Source organism: Cicer arietinum, chromosome 6, assembly GCF_000331145.2.
Source record: "Cicer arietinum cultivar CDC Frontier isolate Library 1 chromosome 6, Cicar.CDCFrontier_v2.0, whole genome shotgun sequence".
Classification (NCBI taxonomy): domain Eukaryota; kingdom Viridiplantae; phylum Streptophyta; class Magnoliopsida; order Fabales; family Fabaceae; genus Cicer; species Cicer arietinum.
Genome location: NC_021165.2, coordinates 26,975,292 through 27,001,150, shown reverse-complemented (window position 1 = coordinate 27,001,150; position 25,859 = coordinate 26,975,292). Strand labels below are relative to the sequence as shown.

The 25,859-nt window shown below is 30.1% G+C and overlaps 1 protein-coding gene and 1 pseudogene across 1 annotated transcript in view; one reads left to right on the top strand and one right to left on the bottom strand.

Annotated features, from left to right (window-relative positions):
* Positions 1–822: 822 nt before the first annotated feature.
* LOC105852413 (uncharacterized) lies at positions 823–4,026 on the bottom strand (annotated as a pseudogene).
* Positions 4,027–25,202: 21,176 nt separating this feature from the next.
* The window catches only part of LOC101509768 (CASP-like protein 4B4), a 2,725-nt gene continuing 2,068 nt past the window's right edge, over positions 25,203–25,859 (top strand). The window contains exon 1 of the mRNA XM_004506860.4: positions 25,203–25,631. Coding sequence (XP_004506917.1) covers positions 25,396–25,631 — 236 coding nt within the window. The 5' untranslated portion in view covers positions 25,203–25,395. The remainder of the gene's footprint in view (positions 25,632–25,859) is intronic.

The following is a 25,859-nucleotide window of genomic DNA, read 5'->3' as shown; positions in this document are numbered from 1 at the left end:
TTAGCATCAATCTATATATATAGATATGTATATATGTATATATATATTTTTTTAAGTCTTTAATACCTCTAACTCATGAACAATCCTAAAATATAAATTATCATTAATGACAATAACATTGAATATGTCATACTAGCCATCAAGTTTTTTGAATGTACATTTGCTTTCAAATTCGAAAGAATTTGATGATTTTGAACACCATTCTCCTCTGACATTGCATCACTCCAAGAATCTACAATACACATACATGGATATTGAATATCATCTCTTTGTTGTTATGTGTTATTTGAATTATATGATCCAAAGACCTCGTGAATTGCATCATGATCATCTTTTACCAGGTGCATGTAACTCGTTCTCAATTTCTCTTAGATTGAGTGAGAATATGCTACCACTTTCTCATGATGCTTCTTAGGATTTAAAGTGTTAATTGAATATGAATAAAAAGCTTTATCATGATTCTTATCAATTCTTTCATACTCGGAGGGAGAAAATTCTTAAATAACAGTTTTTCCGCCTAATTCAACGTTAGAGATGTGATCTACGAGAGGAGAATTAACAACACGACAAAACCTAATACCTTGCCTTTCTTTGTTTGTATCTTCGATTGTGACATTGGTTGGAGCATCAATATTTTTAGGGCATATTTTTTTACCAACCTTTTAGTGACTCTGCAATGAAAGCTATTTTTGTAGCTCATTAATTTGAGTTGGTATTCGTCCTCAAGAATTTTAATAGCGATGAAAAATTCTTTGATACAAAGTTTTGATAATTTGCTCAAAGGGATGTTTTGAGAATTTCTAAGAGCTTAAGCAAAAAATTTCAAGAGGAGATGTAGAGTGTTGATTGAATAGCTGCATTGGTTGATTTTACGATACTTGCAAGCGACAAGTCATGAAGAACAAACCATGAGAGTGGCGAATTTCTCATGGCAACAATTGCTAACCAAGACCCATGTCAAATCAAATTACACATGAAATGGGAAACACAGTTCACCAGAAAGTGAATCACTTTTTCTCTCCTAAATTATATATCATTTTGATGATTTTACACAAATTAAAAAATATAATTAATATTATACGAAAAAGTTATAATCCCTCTGTCCTACAGTCATGGACTCATTTGTCGAAAAAATTATTCAAAAATGAATGACCGTTTTAATTTTCAATGCATTTTTTTAATTGTATCATTTAATTAATATTACTTACATCATTTTCAATTTAATAATTTTCACTGCATTTATGACATTCATAATACACTAAAAACTAATAGTAGTTTCTCTTTTTTTTATACACATTTTTTTACTAGATTTATTTTTAATATATGTAAATGATTTAACATAAATTTATTTTACAAACTATGGTATCGTATTTTACAATATTTTCAAAAGCTTTTCATATAAAACCGATATCATGATTGGTGCATCCAGTGGCGAAGCTTGACTAAAAAGTTTGGGGTGACCGACATAAAAATTACAATATGTATAAATTAAATATGCAAATAATATTATATAAAAAAAAAAATTAAGTTGTAATAAGCACAAAGTGAAGTATCAAATAATTTAACTAAATGACTTAAGATTACCTTAAAGTAATCTTCTACACTCTTTAATTAACTTGAAATCATTAATAATAGACTCAAAACTGATACTTGCAACAATCTCTCTTTTAATATAAACCGCCATGCTATATGCCAAAAAGTCAGCTTCGATCTTGTTTCTTAACCTAGACTTAATAATTTTTATTGTTGAAAAAGATCTTTCAGTTGTGGCAGTAGAAACTGGAAGAGTCATGATAAGATAGAGTAGTCTATCAATCAAGTATAGATTTTACGTCTTTTCAGTTGCAACCAAACATGAGCACAAGTCTTGGATAGTTGATAAATTCTTCAAATTTAAATCTTGACGGACATCAATCAAGAAATGTCGGAGTTGAAATTTCAAATTAATCTTCGCTTGCATATGAAAATCCACAGGGTAATATTTTTCAACTAGAGTGCAAATTTTTTCAATGTTAAAAGCTTTATAATTATCCTTAAGAGTCAAAGCACAACTTATAGTTAACAAATCTATTGTCTGCTCACTAAATCTGTTATTTAACTCATGTAATTATTGATCAATGGCAGTAAAAAATATTTCAACTCTAAAATAATGCTCTATTGTTACCTAACGTTGTTAAAGACGAGAGCGTTCAAATCTTGTTGTTGAATGGACATCGTTGTGATTAAGAATCTCAATTTCATGTTTTTCACAAAAAGTCTTCACTTAAGTAAATAATGCATCCCAACCATCTTCTCTCAAGGCTTGAATAAGAGATTTTGTTGTTCCAACCAAATACATGGCATTAACTATATCCTGAGATTGTTGTTGTAAGGCTTGACAAAGAATATCAGTTATCACAATGATGTCTTTCATCAAATGCAAGATAAATATAAAATCAAATGCCTTCAAATAATTATAGGCACTATCAGCATCACACATGTAGAATAACTTGCTCTTTCATTTGTAATTTGTTTTAAATAGTACAAGTTGCCTCATACATGTTTATCAAGCTACAAATAGAAGAGAAATGCGATCCCAAACTCATTTCAAAGTACCAATTTGATTTGTACCTTTCCCCGTTACAATCTCATAAATTTCTAGTAAATGTGCAATTTCCTCTAATTGAGCAGCTTGTAACTCATCATATCGCTTAGTAGAAGAACAAACAACATTAACAACAAAAGTTAGCTTCTTAAAAAATTTATGAATTGAAACAACTTCTCTTGATGCAGTAACCAACACAAGTTGCAATCGATAAACAAAATAATGGACATAGTATGCATAAGGACAATCTTTCATAAATAGTGCTTGTAAACCATTCTATTCCCCTCTCATATTACTAGCACCATCATACCATTGACTACGCATGTTAGACATATCAAGATTATGTCGAGAAAGTATATCACATACTTCTTCTTTCAAAGTTAAAGTTGTAGTGTCTTTAACATATGCCACAAAAAAAATCGCTCTTGTATTAAACCAACTTTGTCAGCAAATCTTAATACAAGAGACATTTGCTCCTTTTTTGATTCATCACGAGCTTCATCTACAACGATGCAAAATTTGGAATCACTAATTTCTTCACATATATATTTTCTCACCATACTGAAAAGAATATGCAAGAGCTCTTTTTGAATTTGATGTAAAGTATACTTGAAATTATATGGAGCATTTTTCAACACAACTTTTGCAACTTCATCATTGTAAGTTGCCAAGAGTTTTATCAATTGAATAAAATTGCCTTGATTTCTTGACCCACTAGTTTTGTCATGTCCCCTAAAAGTACAAGCTTGAAGGGTTAACCAACGAGCAATGTCAATTGATATCTTGAGACATATTTGATTTTTCAAAATTTGTTCTGAGCTTTGCACTTGAAAAGTATTCCTAATATGTCCAACTTGATTCAACAAATCTAGACAAGCTTTCATTACATTGTTGTGTGGTGAGCAAGGATCCATTCCTATGTGTTTGAGAAAGGCTCAACATTTTCCATTTTTTATTTTCTTCCAATTTCTAAAACTCGTACCAATGAAGACATTTGATCTGGGACGTCCACTTGGTCTTTTGCTAAATAGATAGCATGACAAGCAATATGCAACATCTTTAGAAGGTGAATATTCTAGTCATGAAGAAAAGATGTTAAACCAAGCATATTAAAACCATCTTGGATGAACCTCGTTGCCAGATAAAGGATATTCTTCTAAATTTATTTGATAAGGACCAAATTTTAGATAAGCTCTTTGTATTGCATCCAATTGATTTGGTGGATATTGCCAAATTTGAGGGCGCTTTCCGGGGTCACGTTCTAAACATTTCTCAAAGTCATCTTCGAAAACTCTAGGAACCTTGGAGAGATGATTATCAGTTTCTTCAACTCTTGGATTCTCAAAAATAGTTTCATATGTAGAAGTTATAATTTATTCATCTCTTTCACTCTTACAAATTTTCTTCTTGAAAAAAGAATCAATTCTTTTACTCTTCTTCATTCTCACAAACTTTTCTAATACAAATAAAAAATATTAAATAAATCAACAAATATAACCAATTTAACTACCATTATAGTTGCAATCTAAAATAAAGAGTTGCATTCTAAATCTGTTGTATATCTTGTTCAATAAACAGAGCAACAACAATTTAAATCAACCAATTTAGCAATAAAAATCAGCAACAACAATTTAGCCATCATTCTAAACAGACAACCAACAATTTAGCAAGTCAGCAAAAACACAAACACCTTGTATGCAACAAAAATAAGCAAATCAACAACAAAAATCAACACAAACATCTTGTTCAAACACCTTGTTCAGCAAATCAGGAAAATCAACAAATCAGCAAATTCCAAATCTTTGGAGTTTTGACGGCGAACAACCGAGGTGAGCTGAAGTGAGGCGAGGCAACACGATGCAAGACGGCGACACCGTGCGCAGGAGAGAGAGGAAGAGAGAGCCACTGCAGAAGAGTGAGAGAGGAAGACATAGCCGTTGTGCAGGTGAGAGAGGAAGAGAAAGAATATGATTTAGGGTTTATGTATTATTGTAATTTTAATAATGACATTTTGGTCATTTTACTTATATATATATTTTGGTGGACACGCCCCCTGTCCCAAGCAAGATCTGCCCCTGGGTGCATCACCGTTAGACATAGTTACTTTGCCATGAAAATTATTTTTACCGCTCACCAAATCAAGTTGGTATTTGTCCTCGAGAGTTTTAATAGCGGGGACAAACTCTTTGATACAAAGTTTTGGTAATTGACTCAAAGGGATGTTGCGAGAATTTCTGAGAGGTTAAGCAAAAGATTTCATGAAGAGCTGTAGAGTGCAGACTAAACGATTGCGTTGATTGCTTTTACGATGCTTGCAAGCGACAAGTCATGAAGAACAAACCATGAGAGTCATGAATTTCTCATGACAACCATTAATAAAAACATCCACGACGAATCAATCGAATGAAATCAAAACGAATGAAACGTGAATCAAGAGAACATAACACGCGAAAATAGAAAACACAATTCACCAAAATGTAAATCACTTCCTTTGTTCCAAATTATATATCATGTTAATAATTTCACACAAATTAAAATTGTAATAAATATTATATGAAAAATTATAATCCTTTTGTCTCAAAATGACCTATCTTTCAAAAACTATTACTATAAACTGAATGAATTTTTGTAATTTTTAATACACTTTTTTTTAATTATATCATTTAATTATTACTATTTATAGTATGTAAATTTGAAAATAGATCAACAACTAATTTATTATTACAAACGAAGAAATAACTTTACAAAACTACACTTGGATATGGAAAACATAAATGTTGGCAGTGGCGGAGCTTAGTAGGGACAGGGGGGGCCGCGGCCACCCCAAGCCTTCCTCTCTCTTCCAAGCCTTCATCTCTCTCTCCCCCGCGGCCACCCCAAGCCTTCCTCTCCCTTCCAAGCCTTCATCTCTCTCTCCCTTTTGCAAAGTTACAACCTTTCTCTCTCCCTTCTCCAGAAATCACAACAATCGCGCTGCCGCCTCAGATCACTTCTCTGCTTCTCTGCCAGATCAGGAATCAATCGCTCCTCTATTCGCTGCGGCCCTGCGGCCGCCTCTGCCTAACTGCCTATGTGGCTGTTCGCTCTCGCCTCTCTGTTCGCCGCAACTTCATCTGTCTCCAGATCTGCTTTGTTCAAAAGATTGGGATTTCTATTTTATTAGTACTGATTTTTATTAGTTAATTTTGATTTGGAATTCTGTTAGTTCGAGTCGCCTCCTCTGTTAGTTAGTTCGTTTTGATTTCAATTCTGTTAATTTTCAGATCGTCGCTCCTGTGTTAGAATTTAACTTATATGGCAGTGCCCCATATTTGTGTGTAATTCTACTTTTTGCTTATTTGTTCAGTTAGCATGAAATTTAAAGGTTATTTTGTTAGTGTTGAGTTTGAAGCTTTGATTTGGAGTTTGAAATTTTGATTTGGGGTTTCAATTAGACATTAGTGCTGATTTTTGTTTAGAGTTTTTGTGTTGCACATAAGGTGTTTAATTTTATGTCTATATGAAGTGTTTTAGTTTTTTTGTTGCACATAAGGTGTTTGAGTTTTGTTGCATTTTTGTTCGAGTATTTTTGTCTATATAAAGTGTTTTAGTTTTGTTGTTGCATATAAGATGTTTTATGTTTTCTAAATTATTTGATAGTTCACCTTACATTTATTACAATTTAATTTTTTGTTATATAATATTATTTATATATTTAATTTATTATATATTATATTTTTATATCGGCCACCCCAAATTTTTTTATCAAGCTCCGCCACTGAATGTTGGCGCCTCTCATGAGATTGATCTCGTATTCTAAATTTGTTTCAATAAAAGAAGTAATATTATAAAATTAAAAGTAACGATCTGATCCGAAAAGCTGACATAAGATATCTCCAAAATTATTATGACAGCAAAGAAAATGCAAGTCAAAAGATTGAGAATGATGAGTGTAGAAACATTGACACGCGTTAAAAGCTCGCATGCATTTGAAATCGGTGGAGTCACGATTTTAGACGCGTTAAAAAGAACAATTTCAATAGGCGAATATTAGATAGCCGTTACGTTACAAAACTTTTTGTCGTTATAGAAGCATCTAGAATAGAAAGAGAACCATATTCCCGTGGGCCACATACGACAGGTCGTTTACTTCTGGCGCCAACTTGGTTCTGTTGTGTGGCCTTTTGGCTACGTAGTCGTGTTCATGTTACATGGGTCCGCCAAACGGCGTATAACGAGTAACGACACACGCAGCATAGGATACTTCGTGGAAAAAAACAATGGACGGAGAATTATTTTTATTAATCGAAATACATTTTTATTTTTCTATTTTATTTTAGAGTTTAATTTATATATGTTAATATAAAAAAATTTACGAAATCAACAAATTATATAAAAAATAGTGTAAAATTAATAATATATAAATTAATTTTTTTATTTTAATTGAAAATAGATTTTAGTTGTTTATTTATAAATCTGAGATTTTAGTATATTTTATGTTTTATAATTTTCTCCACAATTTAGTTTAGATTTATTTTTATAATATATCATATTTATTAATGATGTAAAATTATATTTATTAATGTAATATTATTGATTCATACTAGAAATAGTGGTTTGTGAATAATAACTTTATCTTTGATCCATAAAAGTGAAAACAAAAATTGCAATAACGTTTATGGTCTTATGTTTGTGTTCAAAATCTAACATATCACTTCATCAAATTTTAGAAGAATCTATCATTTACTTTCCACTTATAACTTTTATTATCTCAAAATATATAAAAACATATTTTTATCATTTTTAATTATTTAAATTTATTTGAAGAATAAGTAAATTATTTATCTTTATTTTTTAAAATTTGGTAAAATTTAAAAGTTTTGAAATTTAGTTGAATCTCCAACTTTGAAAATGCAATATTTTTTAGAATTTTAAAATAATTTCAAAAATTTAATTAATGAGAAACGTCAAAAATACAATTTATTCAAAAGTTTAAAAATATTTTTAAAATTTCTTTGAACACAACTTTTGAAATGTAATTTTTTAAGAATTGTTAAAATACATTAAAAATTATATTGAATGTGACACTTCAAGAATGCAATTTTTCTAGAATATTAAAATACCTTCGAAAATTTGGTGGAATATCAAACTTTTGAAATGAATTTTTTTAAAAAATTCACATATTTGGTTGAATGTGAAACTTTCTATATGCAACTTTTTTTGGAATTTTAAATAATTTTCAAAATTGTGTTGAATATGAAACTTCTGAAATATAATTTTTTTCAAAAGTTTAAAATTTTTAAATATTTAATTGAACACGAAACTTCCAAAATGCACTTTAAAAAAGATCAAAAATTTAATTGAATGTGAACCTTTAGATATACAATTTTTCATAATTTTAAAAATTCTCAAAATTTGTTGTTGATTGTGAGACTTCATAAATGCAACTTTTCTAAATTTTTTTAAAAAACTTAAAAAATTTGGTCTAATATAAAACTTTCAAAATACAATTTTTCTTGAATTTTTTAAATAAGTTTGAAAATTTGAAATGTTTAACATTTTGAAAATTTTGGGGTGAGAGGTAAAAGTAAAGGGGTGGATGGTAGATTTCTCCGAAAAATTTATCTTATATCCTTTATCAAAATGATACCTAAAAAATTGCACCGAAAAAAATAAAAATAATACATAAAATAATTCAAATTTGATGGTAGAAAAACATCGTCAAACCTCTTAAATTAGACCACTAAGATCTCTAATTAAAAATGAGGGACTTGATCCGGGCAGGACACTTGGTGATGGTTGAAAATAGTTTCTAGTGATGAGAGACAATTGTTGATGGTCGCTCCATTTCCTATGGAGATACTTGCAAACATTCTGACACCCAAGTTAATAATAGCCGGTGGAAATGTGTGGTAATAAATGAATACATATCTTGTATATGAACGTGTGATTTTTATATAGTAGTTTCACTAAAGAGCAGAGGTAACAGAGACGCTTAGATAGTTACAAATTGTTCGGCGAGAAACACATAACATCGTCTAATAGTTATTAGACGACTATGATTGAGTGAGGGGCAAACTCGACATCTATACGCTTGTGTTTGATTATGTGCAAAGGCAATTACAAAAAATTACAAAAAAATTTCTTAATATTCAAAACACCATTCTATTTTCGCACCCCTACTTTTGAAAATTACAAAAAAATTATTAATATTCAAAAATTACAAACTTTTGAAATAATAACAAAGTGAGTTTTATGATTTCTTCGAAAATTTTGTTAAATTGGAAACTTTTGAAATGTAATTTTACAGAAATAATTACCAATTTTGAAACTTTTGAAAAATACCAAACTCATTTAGATATTTTCCAGCAACATGTGAAACTTTCAAAACTTTCGATGAACATGAAAATTCCGAAGTGGAAACTTCCAGAAAGTTTCGAAAGTTTGGATGAATTTGAAACTTCCGAAACACATATCCTTTGAAAATTTCAAACATTCGAAGTAACTCAGTTTCAAAAAATTTGAAACTTTTGAAATTTTCAATATTTTTTTAAATTATTGATGTATGTTATAATTAAAAATATATTTTGAAAAAAAAATTTATAATATTATTATTAATTAAATTCATTACTATTTTTGAAATTAGGTATGAGTAGAGTTGAGGTTCCTGCTTCAAGAACGGTTATAGATTCTACAGAAAAATTCATCACCGATCAGGTATTATTATTACTGATAATCCATCGTCGATCAAATTTTTATTATAGCGATATATTTGATGTTTTATTTGAAACATATTTTGTAGATATTTCTCTCTCAAGAAGTAGTATATGAATGGGCAAAAACCATTGGAAGGCAAAATATAATTTTAATTGTTACCATTCGATCAGATAAAGCAACCGGAAAGAGGGGAAGAAAAGACAAACTAATTTTAGGGTGCGAAGGAGGTGGAAGATATAAATCAAAATCAACAGTAACTTATTCTCATAAGGAAAACTGTCCGTTTACTCTCAGATGTACACCGTTAAGTGTCAGTGAAGGATGACAAATTAGTGTTCGTTGAGGAACACACAATCATGATTTACTTGATACTGTAACCGATCATTCTTATTTGGGACGTTTAAACGAAGAAGAGAGAAAATTTGACAATGACATGACAAAGTATAAGTTTGCACCCATATTCATTTTAAATGCTTTGAAATAGAGAAATAAAACTAATCTCACAATTCTCAGTCAAATATATAAACAAAGGAGTACTTATCGATCATCATTGAGGGGTTCGTACAAAGAAATGCATCATTTATTGAAGTTAATACAACAATAAAATTATATGCATTGGACAAGAAGACAGGAGAATTCAGATGTTTTGAGAGATATATTTTGGATGCGTATTGATTGTATAAAGTTGTTAAACACGTTTCATTTTGTTTTGATATGTGATAGCACATACAAAACAAATAGATATCGGTTACCATTATTTAAAATTGTCGGTGTTGCATCTACTAGTTTGACATTTTCGGTTAGGTTTGCTTATTTGGAACAAGAGCGACAAGATAACTTCATCTGGACATTTGAAAAGGTACGACAGTTTTTCAAATATGAGACTTTAATTTTTGAAGTTATTGTGACTGATAGAGATCTTACCATGGTGAATGTGATTAGTGTTGTGTTTTCTACTTCAATACACTTGCTATGTCGTTTTCATATTGAAAAAAATGTTGGGGCAAGATGCAAACAATATGTGAAAAAGGATAGACAAGAAGAAGTAATGGATTTATGGAAAAAAATGTATATTCAACTAGTGTGGAGGAGTATGATCATCACTTTCAATAATTTGAGCTAGTGTGTGCCGATATTATTCTTTTTGTTGATTATGTGAAAGATTCATGGTTAACACCTTACAAAGAAAGATTTGTCAAGGTTTAGACCAATAGAGTGATGCATTTCGGGAACACAACATCTAACATGTATTTTTAAATTATGATTTGTTTTGTTTTAGAAAATATGACTTACTAGTTTATGTGATTTGTTTTAATTTGTGCTGTTTAATTTATTGGTAGAATTGAGTCTGCTCATTGGAGATTGAAAAACATGCTGCAAACTAGTTTTGGTGATTTGTGTAAAAGTTGAGATGTTGTGAATATGATGTTGAAGAACCAAATATGTATCATTCGATCTTCTTTTCAGAAAACAATCAAGGATGTTGAGTTGTAGATGGTGATGATTGTAGGTACTGACAAAACAAAATGTGGTTGTTCAATCAGAATAACTCATGCATCACCATGTGCTTGTGAGTTGACAAAGTTGTAGATATCTGATAATGTTATCCCTTGAGATAGCATTCATGTTTTTTGGAGAAAGTTAAGCATTGATCATGAATTGGAGGATAAATAATCTTTATCAGATTATGACTTTTCAGAAGAGTTGGAAGCAATTAAAGCGTACATGAAGAAACACGATATTATTGGTCAAAGGATATTCAGGGCAAAAGTGCGTGAACTTGTATTTCCACATACAACATCAATACTAGCACCACTAGAGAATGTGAGAACCAAATGAGCTAGTAAAAGGAAAAAAGAATTTAATACTCCTCGTGATCCTTCATATTGGGAGTATGTTGATGCCTCTCAAGAATCTGCAAAACAACCATCTCAACGTACATAAGGTGATGGACCATGTGCAGCAACATTAGATGGAGGGAGTATCAGAGGATGTGAAACACTTATGTATCATGCATAGTAGTCTTTAGTGACCTCTCCAGGAAAAGTCGCAATAGGATATAGGCTCCGAAAGGCCGCTACAGATGATCTCATAGTTGTCTACCACATCCAATCTATACTATTCGGCATCAGAGGAACATCATGTGGAATGCATTGAATACGACCAAATTGTCGAAGACATCGCTCCGACAAATATGGGACTAAGACTCCACCACATTGAAGATATCCAGAAAAAATCGAAATTGATACAAACAGATGATTAGCTCGATCATCATCATATGGTGTAAACACTACATCCTCGAGCAATAAAGCATCAAGTCTCCGACGATATGTCATCAATCTGCCTTCAACAACATGTTCTTCAGTCCACCTACATGCTCTTGGAAGATGTGCAGGAACCGCTCCTCTATCGCCCCACTTACATATCTTAGGGAAGTGCTCGTAAATCCAGCACTACAACATAAGTAACATCATAAAATAACACAACTTAATAAATACATAATTAAATAAATAAATAATTCAATAAATAAATGAGACAACTTAATATAAATGATATACCTGTAATAGGGTCATGTAACCTCCCAACTGTCGAGTGTCGTGGACAACTCCATCTCCCAAATTGTCATAAAGGAAAACCAATGGCGCGGTACCCCACAAATAGTCTCGACAACGATCTAAATTAATAGATAAACTAATGTATTTCTCCTCCACACGCGTATGTGTTTTATTGGAGAAAATAATGCTGCCAACTAAATGCAACAACTACGTTCTAGCCGCACACTCAAACTGACTAGTTTGAATATATAAATCACGCAACCATTGCAATCTATATTGGGAACATTTATTATAATTAATCTCAGCCAGTGCTTCCTCCCATGTTGCACCTAAATACTCATGTGCAACTCTTGCATCATTATTAGTGTTCATATTCACAGGTGCATTAAAAAATTTACCGTGGGATGAGATGTGAAGGAGATTCGTGACGTTGTCTAAAGTGATAGTCATATCTCCAAATGACAAATGAAATGAGCTGGTCTCCCTGTGCCATCTTTCAACAAATGTGAATCTCAGACCAGCATCAGCCATAGTGAGGTAGGCTGAAGACAAATGTAGCAGCCCAAATTCCCGAATCCAATGCTCTACAGGATCTGACATAGGAATTTCGGTAAACTTCTTCAGCTTCAATCCATGAGTAATAACTTTTAACGATCCACGATCCTGCGAGTAATTATAGAATAATTAATTAAATAAATAAACTTAAATAAACAATTAATTAAATAAATTCAAATAAACAATTAATTAAATAAACTTAAATAAACATAAATTAATTAATTTAATAAACTTAATTAAAACAAATAATTAAATATAATGAAAAATTAATTAACATATACCTCTCCTTCCCATAGCATCTGAGCCACGTGGTGCTCATATTGTGTCAACACATGTGTCACCATCGGTCCCCCGGGGAATCCGGTCTGCTGATCCTACTCATCAATATCATCAGCAACATCATGAATATCATCAGCATCATCAGTATCGGCAGCATGTGCAACATACTGTTCCTCAGCCTGCTCCATTTGCGGAGGCTCAGGGACATCCTTCTCCATATGTGCATGCTCAATAGGATCAACGACAACATCCTCGATATCTTGTCTTCGACGACGCTGCCTAATGGGACGATTTGCTTCGTTCCGTCGTCTGTTTGATGTTGTTGGTAGAATTCTCTCTATACCATCACCTCTATCACCACCTATGAAGTTGCGAATAATTTGGTCAAACACACCTCTCATTCTATGCACTGTAATATATGAATATATCAATATTAAAAAAAATGGAAAAAAAATGCATTTCGAAACTTTGAGAAGGCCAAACTTTCGAAACATGTTTAAGAAGTTTCATTGAAGGCCAAACTTCCGAAACAACTTCGAAACTTTCATATTGGTCGAAAGTTTCTGCATTTTGAAACTTTCAAGTTGAACGAAACTTTCATAAATTTTGGGTATATTGTACTTCGAAAGTTTCATCATCATAGAAAGTTTCAAAAATGTGAAAAAATTGTGTTTCGGAAGTTTAAAACTTTCGAAGGTTAGGCTTACTTTCCTATTTCGAAGTTTTGACAATTTCGAATTCGGATATTTTAAAGTTTCGAAGGAAATAGGTGAGGTAAAACTGGGGGTGCACAGTACAATTATCTTACTTCGGTCTCATGACAGATTGGGCTATGCTTATTGGGTTGGAGTACCGTACGAAACAAGACTAAAATCATATTTAACTTAAAATAGAAGACTAAAATTATATTTTTAATTGACATCATTATTTTTTACATTTTAAAAATATAATGAAAATTAATAAACAAAACTAACTAATTAATAAAACATATAAAAATGAAAAAGTTATTTTACATAAAAAAATTAATATTATTTAAAATTTAAATTAAAAGCAGTTTATAAATGCTATCTACATTCAATAAGTTAGTTAGACGTCTTTTTCTAAGAATAAATAAACCGTTAAACTTTATACACAAAAGTTGAAGCAGACATTGGATATCAAAAGGACCTCTTCATAAGGTAATTTTAATGTTGTCGATTTTCCTTCTTTTCTTTTGCAATCAATTACTCTACAGTATTTGCTGCTCTAACTAATTGTCTGTCCATTTCTCAACTGACTTTTGACATAACTCATCAATAGAAGACATCGTCTAAAAATTAATATTAAAAAAAATGAAGAAGTCCCACGTATAAATAATATCACATACTAGTAATATGACATTAGCTTTGATCATCCCCAAATTGTGGGAAAGTGAGACATTCTGTTTCATCGAATCTGATTACATTAAACCCACTCTTACGTGAATAGTTCAAAATAAGCAATGAAGATAGGCATAGTTACGCTTCTAACTTGATGCAATTCATGAGTTCAAATTGTTAAAATATTAAGGCGTTAGAATAAAATTAGGTCGACAGAAACAATTTCAAGCTACCGATGCCAAAAGGACAAAGTATGATAAAAAGAAGGTGCTTACCAGGTAACATGAATGAGACTTAAAATAGAGCCAATCTATGGAAGCTGACATTAATATAACAACGTGGAAAAAATGACGTGTTTTTATCGGCACAAGCACAAAAATATGTGTAGAAAGGAAATGACACAAAAATCATAGTTTTGATTAGTTTTACGAAAATAAGAGTGTTACATCACCACCACATTGATCGTGGTCGTCCACGTGGGGTGGACTTGCACACCCTCAATTCTAAAAAGTTATACATCTTAATTATTCTAATTTTGTTTATTTTGATCACTCTCATTTTATAATTTTGCACTTAAAACTCTCACCATCTTATTATGTTTGCACCAGACCAACGTGCTTTTGTTTTTAATGTCTTAGTTTTTGGTGTCATCATGATATTTTTAATCAGAGTATTTGTCATTAAAAATTAGAAATTTAAACTACAATATAAGGATTAGGATGGAACACATGCTAGACATGAAGTTGGTTTGTAGTAACAAACATTTTCCATCAAAATTGTGCATGTCCAGTGTGGCGGTGGATCTTGAACTCAAATATGTGATTGAAATTTTAAAATTTTAATAGATAAATAAAAATTATAATATTGTATTGTATATAAAAATTTAAAGTTGTAAATTTATAAAAATATATTGGAGAGACGGAGTAGATCAAATTTTAGTTTATATTTTTAATAATTAAAAATTAGTTGAAATTTAGGTTGGAAAATTTATTTTATTTTATAATTATAGTAGTTATTTTTTAATTTTATAAATTATTTTCTCCAATTTTCTTATAATAGACATCTAAATTTTTTAGTCTAATTTTTTTTTATATATTTGGTCCAATGCTGTCTTAAAGATTTTGGATATCCTATTTTAATCTTAAAATTGATCCTAATAAAAAAAATATAATTTTAATAATTAAAAAATTAGTAAAATAAACTTTATCCATATGCACGCATCAATCTACATTATGCATGTCATTTATTTAGGAGATTAATTGGTGTAACAAGAAAAAAATGCACAAATAGCATGTTACCTTCACATATTAGACTCAAATATACCATAACCTAACATGATTCAACTCATAAAAAAAATTATACTAATAAACTACACTTATTATAGATCTCAAAATTACAACAACATACGTCACAATATCTACTACGTTAATGAACATATTTATATATTTATTAACATATCCTTGTCTAGTCAAAATTTATCACCGATTAAAATATATTAAACCACAATTATCTTATATACTTATATAATTTAGTTTTCACAACTTTGTCACAATTAATAATTATTAATTTTTCAATTTTTTTAACATAAATATTTTTTTTTATATCAAATTTAACTACTTTCACACATTCAATTAAATTCATATATAAAAATTTCCTCTAAATTATATAGATCAAAATTTTACATTTGACTTTGAGAACACTATTCTATACTCATCCCCACAAATATAGAGAATAAAATTAGAAAATTAATTTTATAATTTGAATACATAACATACAAAATATAAAATACTCAAATGTCTCTCATAAATAAAATAAATTAAGAGTAGTAGTATTTTTTAAAAAGTATTGAAAACGAATAAAGTAAAAATATTAATTTTTTTTTTTAAAATTATTAAAAACTTAGGGTCGTAGTTTTAGCGAAACTCGCCACTGCATATGTCTCTATCATGATAATATATATATATATATATATATATATATATATATATATTTAAAAAACCAAAGACCGTGTGGAAAAAAAATTTATATAAAATAGGTTATAAATATTTAAAAAATTGATAACTTAATTTGGAAAATGATAGTTTATAGGAGTAAGTTTCGTCTTTAGCCGACGTAAGGAACATGCGTTTAAGGCCGTGAATCATTCGAAAGTTTTTTTCAAATTAAAAAGGAATTTTTTTTAATATGAGTAACTTATTTTGTAGAACTTCTTCTTTTTCAAGTTCTTTTGTCCAAAACTCTCCAGGACAAAAGGAACCTATCAATAGTGAAGAAATTACTAATGAAGATTTTCAAAGATCCATTAATAATTGGCAAATCCTAAAAAAAAAAAGAATCAGGTTTATGAATCTAGCTTTTTAAAAAATCTTCTCAAAATCAATTTCATAATCAAAACGGAAGAAAGAGATGTCCCTTTATCTAACCCTTTTGAGACTATACATCTTTCTCAAAAAACTCTAGAAAAACACCGTGAGATGAAATATAATTTCATACACATAGGTGTTGTCCAGATTGGCATCAAACCTTTAACTAGGAAAAGAATGAACACACCAATCCTTTTTGTCTTACGGGATGCAAGGTTCTTGAGCTTTCAAGATTCAATTATAAGTTCGATTGAATCTAGTTTATGTTTATGTCAAGACCAATTTCTTTTGAATGTTATCCAGATTTTTCATTGTCTTTAAAAGATCCAAACATATTAAAATCTCTTGTTTTGAAAATCAAAACTCATAATTACAAGATGCTAGCAGAACTTATTCATATAGCTATCATTTATAGAGTACATTACGAAGTTATGTTCTCAGCCTGTATGGCAACAAAAAATGTTGAAAATAAAAAAGGGTGAAACACTATTTTTACAAAAAGATCTATCAAAATCAAACACTGTTATTTAAAGAACTATCATTTGGAAAGACATAGAGCTTCCTAAAGAATGGATACTTGAAGGAACAGTTAAACCCAAGTCTCCTGAACACTCAAAACCAAACACTCATTTGAGGGAAATTATCCAATACAATGATGGAAGGGTAAAATTAAGATTTCAAGAACTTCCAGTGCTAGACATTCTGATGCTGGTTCCTTCATCAATATTGTTGACCCTGAAAGCACCTCAAAACTACCCTCAAGGATACATCTACCTGATAGGATAGAAAACTTTTCAAAACCACGTTTTTTGTGTTCTAGCATTCCAAGTGCTTCTTTTCAAAATGTTGACTATTCAACAAATGTGTCTCATCAAATCTATACAGCGCCTCAAACTACTGATGAGGAATAACACAATATCGTACGGAACGTTTCTCCACCAACTTCACCATCCTTTTCTGCAATAACTGAAAATGTTATTAAAGAATTAAATGTCATAGAAAAAGAATTTGAAGTTGATAAAAAAATTCTACATGATGAGTTTTATGCTTTCAAAAATACAGAAAAAAGAACACAGTTCTTCAAAAACTTTCTAGAACAAAGAAAAGAAATCCATTTTATGAATTCATTTTACAAAACAAAACACATATTTTATTTATTGATTGGTTTGAAAACTATGCAACACAAAATCAAATTTCATATCCATTCAAGCAAAACCAGAAGTCTGTAAATCCTATAACAACTAGAAATAAAAATACATAATGGGAAATGTCAAATGGTAGGAAAATACAGTCTGAACATCCACCATTAAGACTGATCAAAATAACACATCTAGAACAAACTGCACCATACAAATGATAATCCAGACCAACAGACTAAGATAGAGGAATTAGGAATATCCTTCCACAAAATAATTTTACAAATGTGCATCTTAGCACAATTGCAAAACAATTGACTAAGATAAAGGAACACCAACATACTACTATTGTCTCTCCTGTTGAGACAACCATCCAAACCAAAAATCCTGGTCTTTAAGCCATTTTAAATCTCAAAAACAAGCCAAAACTTGTTTAGGGAAGGAAAGTCATAATTTACTCAAGCCTTAAGAGACCAACTCATTAAAGTGAAACATTCTTCTACCTCTTCACAGTTAGTAGCTAAGGATACCCTAGAAAAAACAGTTACGACTTTAGACCAAGTTTCTGAAGTTGAACAAGAACCACAAAATTAGCAGCTGTGGAGACTCCAATGGCAGAAGAATCAACCTCTATCCATGGTCACAACACCAGACCTAGGTATTGAAAATAGACCCAATGTCCTTTCTCAGTCTAAGTTCAATGCCAATATTGTCTATGAATGGCACATATATGGCATGTCTGAATACAATATCCTTAATCTCCTTCAGCAAATGACAATGGCATCAAATTGCTACAAAACCCAAACCAATACACTTGATAAAGCCATCAATGAACTCCTAATTGCAGGATTCTCAGGCCAGCTTAAAGGATGGTGGGATTACCATCTTAAACCCCATCAACAGTTAGAAATATTAAATGCTATCCAAAACACAGAGGAGGGAACTCCCATCCTCGATGAGATAGGAAACCCAATACCTGATGTAGTTGCAACAATAATTCACACAATTAGTCTGCACTTCATAGGTGATTCATCTCACTTAAAAGATACAAATGCAGAACTCCTTTCAAACCTAAGATGTAAAAAACTTTCTTAGTTCCAAAATTGCAAAAACACTTTTTTAACTAGAGTTATGCTTAGGGAAGATTCAAACCAACCTTTTTGGAAAGAAAAATTCCTTGCAAGACTCCCAACTCTTTTAGAAGAAAAAGTTAGAAACAAAATCAAAGAAGTCTTGGGAATAAACCAAATTCCATATAATCAATTAACTTATGGAGAATTGGTTAGTTTCACCCAAAAAGAAGGATTAAAAATCTGTTCAGATTTAAAACAACAAAAACATCTAAAATGGGATATGAAAAGAACTAGCCAAGAACTAGGATATTTTTGCAAACAATTTGAAATACCCACAACAAGTATTTCAAAAGACTATGGAGGATCATGCTCAAAACCTTATAAAAAACCCCACATAAAGTTTTCCTCAAAACCAGGAAAACATGAATTTTATAAGAAATCTACACCTAAAAAATTTTACAAACAAAGAAAACCTTTTGTTAGACATAACAAAGCCCAAATTTCAAAACAAATAACTTGTTATAAGTGTGGCTGAACATGACACATTTCAAGGTATTGTAGAAGAAATAAAAACTTCATGAATTAAAAATTGATAAACAAATAATTCAAAAAATCGAAGCAATACTTTTAGAAACCTCAAAAGAAGAAACACTTATAGATTCTGAAATAGGTTCATCAGAAAATGATAAACCTTTACAGTTTGATGAGTTAGGAACCTCCGAATCTCATAGTGACTCAGAATCTATTTCAAAATCAATTAATGTTTTAACAAAAGATCAAGAACTAATTCTTGATATAATAAAACAAGTTGAAGATACAAAACTTCAAAAAGAAATAATAGGAAAGCTGTTGAATACTTTTGAATCAAAACAAAGTCAACCTTCCACATCTTCATCAAAATTGTTTCCTAAAACCACCTATGAGTTAACAAAAATCTTAGAAGAAAAAAGGAAATTACAAACCCCTGCTACAATCCAATCTCTTCAAGAAGAAATTAAAATCATAAAACAATAGATAAAAACTCTTAAACAAAAACAAGAAAATGATTCAAATATCCTTCAAAATCTTCTTTCCCAAGTTCAGAGTCAAAATTCTTTTGAAACAGAACAAGAAGGAGAAGAAGAAGATGAAGAAAACAAAATTGAAAACTTAGAAGATATTTAATCAAAACCACTTTGGTTTTTTTTTAAGATTTCAAAATTGAGACATTTGCATTTTTTGATACAAGAGCATACCTAAGCTGCTTAAAAAGTTGCATTGTACCAAACATATTCCTATAAAAATCTAATGAAAAACTTGTTGCAGCTAACAACTCCAACATGATTATCAAAAACAAAACTGAAGCTTATATTAAAAATGGTAAAGTTTCAATCAAAACTCCTTTTGTTTTATTAGAAAATATAAATCATACTGTCATTTTAGGGACTCCTTTCATTAATATGATAACTACCTATTTTGTCAATTATGATAATATTTTGTGCAGAACAAAAGAAAACAAAATTGTTTTCCCTTGCATTGAAAAACCCAGGACAAAGAATTTAAATATTTTGAAAGCTTGTTCCGTTTACAAAAGTGAATTAAATTGTTTAATTCAAGGAAAAGAAAAATATTTATGTTTCCGAAAACAAGATGTTTCCTTTCTCAGAATTGGAGAACAATTGCAAAAGAGATTCATAAAACAAATAATTTCAGAATTCCAAAAAAGAATTGAAGATGAAATTTGTTCGGATATGTCGAATGCTTTTTGGGATAGAAAACAACATATGGTAGATTTACCATATGAAAATGATTTTTCTGACAAAAAAATCCGAACAAAAACTAGACCCATTCAAATGAAATATGAACTTGAAGAACATTGCAAAAAAGAGATCCAAGATTTAGAACAAAAAGGTCTAATAACAAAATCTAGATCTCCCTGGAGTTGTGCAGACTTCTATGTAAATAAAAATTCTGAAATAGAAAGAGGTACATCTATGTTAGTAATAAATTACAAACCTTTAAACAAAACGTTAAAATGGATTCGATATCCGATTCCGAATAAAAAAGATCTTTTTACAAAAACTTCATTCTGCATTTGTATTTTCAAAATTTGACATGAAATCAAGATTTTGGCAAATTCAGATTGATCCAAAAGATCGGTAAAAAACTGCATTTACTATTCCTTTTGGTCAATATGAGTGGACGGTAATACCTTTTGTATTAAAAAAAGCTCCTTAAAAATTTCAAATAACCATGAATGAAATTTTTAATCCATTTTCAAACTTTTGCATTGTCTATATTGATGATGTTTTAGTTTTTTCCTAAAACTATTGAACAACATTTCAAACACCTTAAAACATTTTTTATGATCGTTAAGAAAAATGGATTGGTTGTTTCAAAATCCAAAGTTTCTCTTTTTCAAACAAAAATCCATTTTCTAGAACATTATATCTCCCAGGGTACCATCACCCCTATTGAAAGATCCTTAGGATTCGCAGATAAATTCCTTGAAAAAAATCTCGATCAAACACAATTAAAAAGGTTCTTAGGAAGTTTGAACTATGTGTTAAATTTTTGTCCTATCATTAATAGGATAACAAAACCTCTCCATGATAGGTTAAAGAAAAACCTTGCCGCATGGCCAGAAGAGCATATCAGAATAGTTCAATTAATCAAAAAATAAGTTAAAGAAATACCTTGCCTACATCTAGCTGACCCATCAACACAAAAAATTGTTGAAACAAATGCATCGGATATAGGATATAGGGTATTCGTAAACAAAAAATAAATGACAAAGAATGTATTGTTCATTTTACATCTGCGCACTGGAATGATTGTCAAAAGAACTACTCTACCATTAAAAAAGAAATTCTTTCAATTGTTATGTGCATTATAAAATTTCAAAGCGATTTACTCAAACAAAAATTTTTACTTCGTATTGATTGTAATTTGCAAAAGAAGTTTTACAAAAATATGTTAAAAACATTGCGTCAAAATAAATTTTCGCCAGATGACAAACAATCCTTAGTATTTTTTATTTTGAAATTGAATTTATTAAAGGAGATCAAAACTCAATTCCAGATTTTCTAACCAGAGTATTTCTCCGAAACATGACTTAATTGATGCCTAGAAAATCCAAAAGAATTGAGGTCCAAAAGGGCCAACAACAAGAAAACCCAAAACCCATTTCTTCTGCAAAACCCATTAGATCTTGGGCCCAATCCTTCGAAGAAGATGAAACCCAAAATCAAATTCAAAAATTGCTTTACAGCCAACAAGTTTCACAACCTCAAATCATTGAAGCACTACAAGCTTCAATAGCAAAAGAAAAGCTTTGTTTACAAAAAAATCACAAAGCTCCAAAGCCTCCAAAAAGAAATTGAATGTCTCTCCATGGGACTTCCATTTCCTCATCCCAATGAGAAGGGAGAGTCTTCATCTTCAAAAACCCATTCTCAAAATATTATTTCAAAACCTTCACATGAGGGATCATCCTGTAAAATCATCTCAAAATTCCCACAAGAAGAATTTTCAAAAATTGTTTTAAAACAAAATGAATCTCAGGTTACTTTATCAAATTTTAAACCAAAATCTGAGTATTTTGTTAAAACAATTTTCAAAAGAGGATCACTTTTTTGATAAAAATCCTCAATTGACCATTTCAAAGGTTTTTCCATATGGTTGGTTTTTCAAACAATGGGATTTGTCAAAACCCCAGTCATATTATAAGTCTATTTTTGAATTAACAGGTTCTGTAACGATTCAAGACAACCCAAAAGAAGGCCCAGTTGTCTATTCAACTGCAAAAATCTACAAAATAATCTCACCTTCAGAATGAGGAACAAACCTTCATACACCAAAACATTTCCTTCTTGATTTCAAAACTACTATAAAGCATTGCACAAGTTTCAACTACTGCGACTAGCCTGGTACAATGTTTTCCTCATCCGAAATCAGAAATTTAATCACACTTGGATATTTTTCTTCAATCTTACTATGGAATCCTAAAAAATCATGTACTGGTTTGCCCATTGGTGGAAACTTTATGGCTCCATTCCAGATATTCTAATACCGGAAGTCCAAGAGAGTTTCCGTCTATACAAAACCCACTATAAACCCACAAACAAAGAACGCATTTTTCACCCTATAATGCTCTTCTCTACCAAATTTTTTTTTACCATGGCTATTAGCCTGATACTTTGAATTTGAGCAAAAGGAGGCCCAAACCATTCTCGTTAGGAGATTCAAAGTCAGATGGTGGAAAAAATTCTCTATTTCATCAGGTATCAAAATACAAGTTGTGTCCACATGGCTACAAAAATAAGGATTGAAGAAACCAAACCCTATGACAACCCAATTCTTGGCCCCAAAATCATTTGCCCAAACTCAATTAGCAGCAGTCAAACTGAAGAAGAATACTTCGAGATCATAGCCCAACTTCTCAAAAGCAAGGCCCAATCCTCAAAAGCTTTCTCAGGTAGTACTTCAAGACAATGGTCCAGTCCATATTGGCCCAACAAAATTGTAGATTTTGTAATTCTAAAAACAACATAGTCCATCTTATAATGGGCCTAGTCCATATTTGTTTTATTGTAGACTTTGCTATGTATTTAATATATATATATATATATATATAATATTACTAATTTATTTTAACTTTTTAATACAAAACTCATTAAATTTTTTTCTCTAACAATAATCAGTTCTTATACCTAAAATTATACTCGTCGTTTCACAATAAATAATGAATTTATTTGAGAATTTTACACATTAAAAATAATAGAAAGAGAATAGTTCTTTGACGAATTACTATAACTAAGTATTTATGTATTCTTAACATTAACTTTTGGTTTGAAATTACTCATTTAAATTATTTTTTTTCACTTTTATTTATTTAAACAAGTGGTTTCATTCATATGTAATATTCTTTTTTGTGATTTCGTCGTCTTAATGAAACATTGTTGTGGTTTTGCGTCTTGTTATAGTGTTCATTTGATTTTCTACCTTATACGAATACTATTTTTTAGTAAAAAAAATTAATGTGAAAGATATTGACTTGAGATTGGTATAAAAAATATAAATTAGAACATACAATTAAAAATAATAGTTAATATTATATTAAAAAATTAATATTTTATTCTAAATATAATATTTTAGTTTCCTATTTCACAAGGTTCATGATTTTTTTTCTTCCAAAATTGCATTTGAGACTTTTTGATTGAAGGTGAAAAAATTTGCCCTCCCTTACCTTAGGTCTTGGATCCGTCACTGTCGTCCACCACATGCAACCGCTATCCACTAATGCATCGGCCACCACCGTGACCTTGCCGGTGTGTCGCGATGAAGGAGAATATGGTTGGTTGCTCCAATGCCCACATGAATGTCCTTGGTGCATTAGGTGCACAGTTCTTTGTTCTTTTTTAAAAAAGGTTATTTGTTCAATATGGATTTGTCCTAAGATGGTTTATGAAAAAAAGAGTTATTTTTTCAATATGGATTTGTCCTAAGATGGTTTATGAAGAAAACAAGAGTTATTTGTTCAAATTTGAACAACAAAAACAAATAAAGTCGATGTCTAGGAGTTAGTTGAGTTCAAAATCAAAGAAATTTGATTATCCAATCTAACAATGGATTTTAAATCCTTTAAGTTGTTTGAGGTTTAAAGTGTAATTCTTTTGCATGTGATGGTGAAAGAGCTTATTGAGTTATGGTACAAGTTGAGAGCTTCTGATTGGTTGATAGTATTTTGCTTTGGTGGTTTCATATTTTCATGCTTCCGTAGCTTGTTATTATACTATTTCATTATAGTACATTTTGTCCTTGGATGTGGTTTTTAATATAATTATTCCTTTTATCTTTGAAAAAAATATATAAAAAAAATTTAAGAGTAATTACTTCGACTCAAAGAAACACATTAAATTTGGACCTAATTATCATCCAATTCCCCTTTTCGCCTATGCATACACACACACACAAAAACAATTTGGAAGAGTTATTATAACCCTTTGATGCAAGAAAATAATAGATCAATTCATAACTAAACAGTCACAATAAATTTACATAATTTTTTTTACAACCCCTTAAATACTAGGAAAGGGTAAAATACAAAGAAAAATAATAATAACTATAGTTATTTCATATGATAACAAGGCCGATTAAGAGGACTAAAACGAATTTTAATATGAGATATAAAGTGGATTTTCTAAATTTTAACATGATATTATTAAATTAATATAATTGATATCATGTAATATTTATTTTTTAATTGATTTAATATTTTTAAGATAACATTAAATTTAAAAAATATTTATATATTTTAATTTTAAAATATTAAAATATAAGACTTTCTATTAAGTAAAAATATTTTTGAGGTCTTTTAATAAAATAAAAATTTTATTTTTCATATAAGAGAAAAGCTGTTCCGATCTTACCCACGAGACGGCCTTGATTATAACCGTGTGAATTTTTAAAAGTGTATGTGTTCTTATGAGTATACTAAATATGTATTTTGTTATTTTATTATTACTCGTCTTTATCTCTTTAACGTATTTTTTCTTCCAACCTTCACGTTTATTTCACACGCTCTATGATTGGCTCATAGTTTGAAAGTTTAATAACTTCAATAACTTCCATAACCAATCACTAGCACGACACAACAACCTTAAAATTCATTTCTAAATAAAAACAAACAAAACAACACTACACAAATATTGTGCATATCTTTGTCTTTGAGCCTCCTTATTACTTTCTCATTTTTTAGTTCATTGTATTTTCAATTTCAAACTTGTGACTCCAAAATAGTGTCATAGATTTCTAAATGGAGATGTTGGCGTCTAATGATTCACAAGTAAAGGTAGACACAAAGTCGGAGCCATCGATGGGTGGCGGCCGCCACGTCGGGATCGTACAACGGTGGAAGGTGGAGGATTCACTCAAGAGATACACTTTGGGATTTAGAGTAGTTACTCTATTTTTCTCTTTAGTTTCCTTTCTCCTCATGGCAAGTAACAATCATGGTGGTTGGAGAAACTTTTACAACTACGAAGAGTATAGGTGAAAAACATCCCCGTGAGCACAATTTTAAAAAATTATGATCGCAATTATGGTTATAATATTAATATTTTTTTATTGGTTAATATTTTTAATATAATTATAATTGATTGTATATATTATTTAAGAATTGAATATATTTTTAGTATTTACGAAATTTTAATAATTTAATTTTAATCATTGTAAATATAAAAATACAACTTTTAGTTTCTACAAAAATATTCAACAATT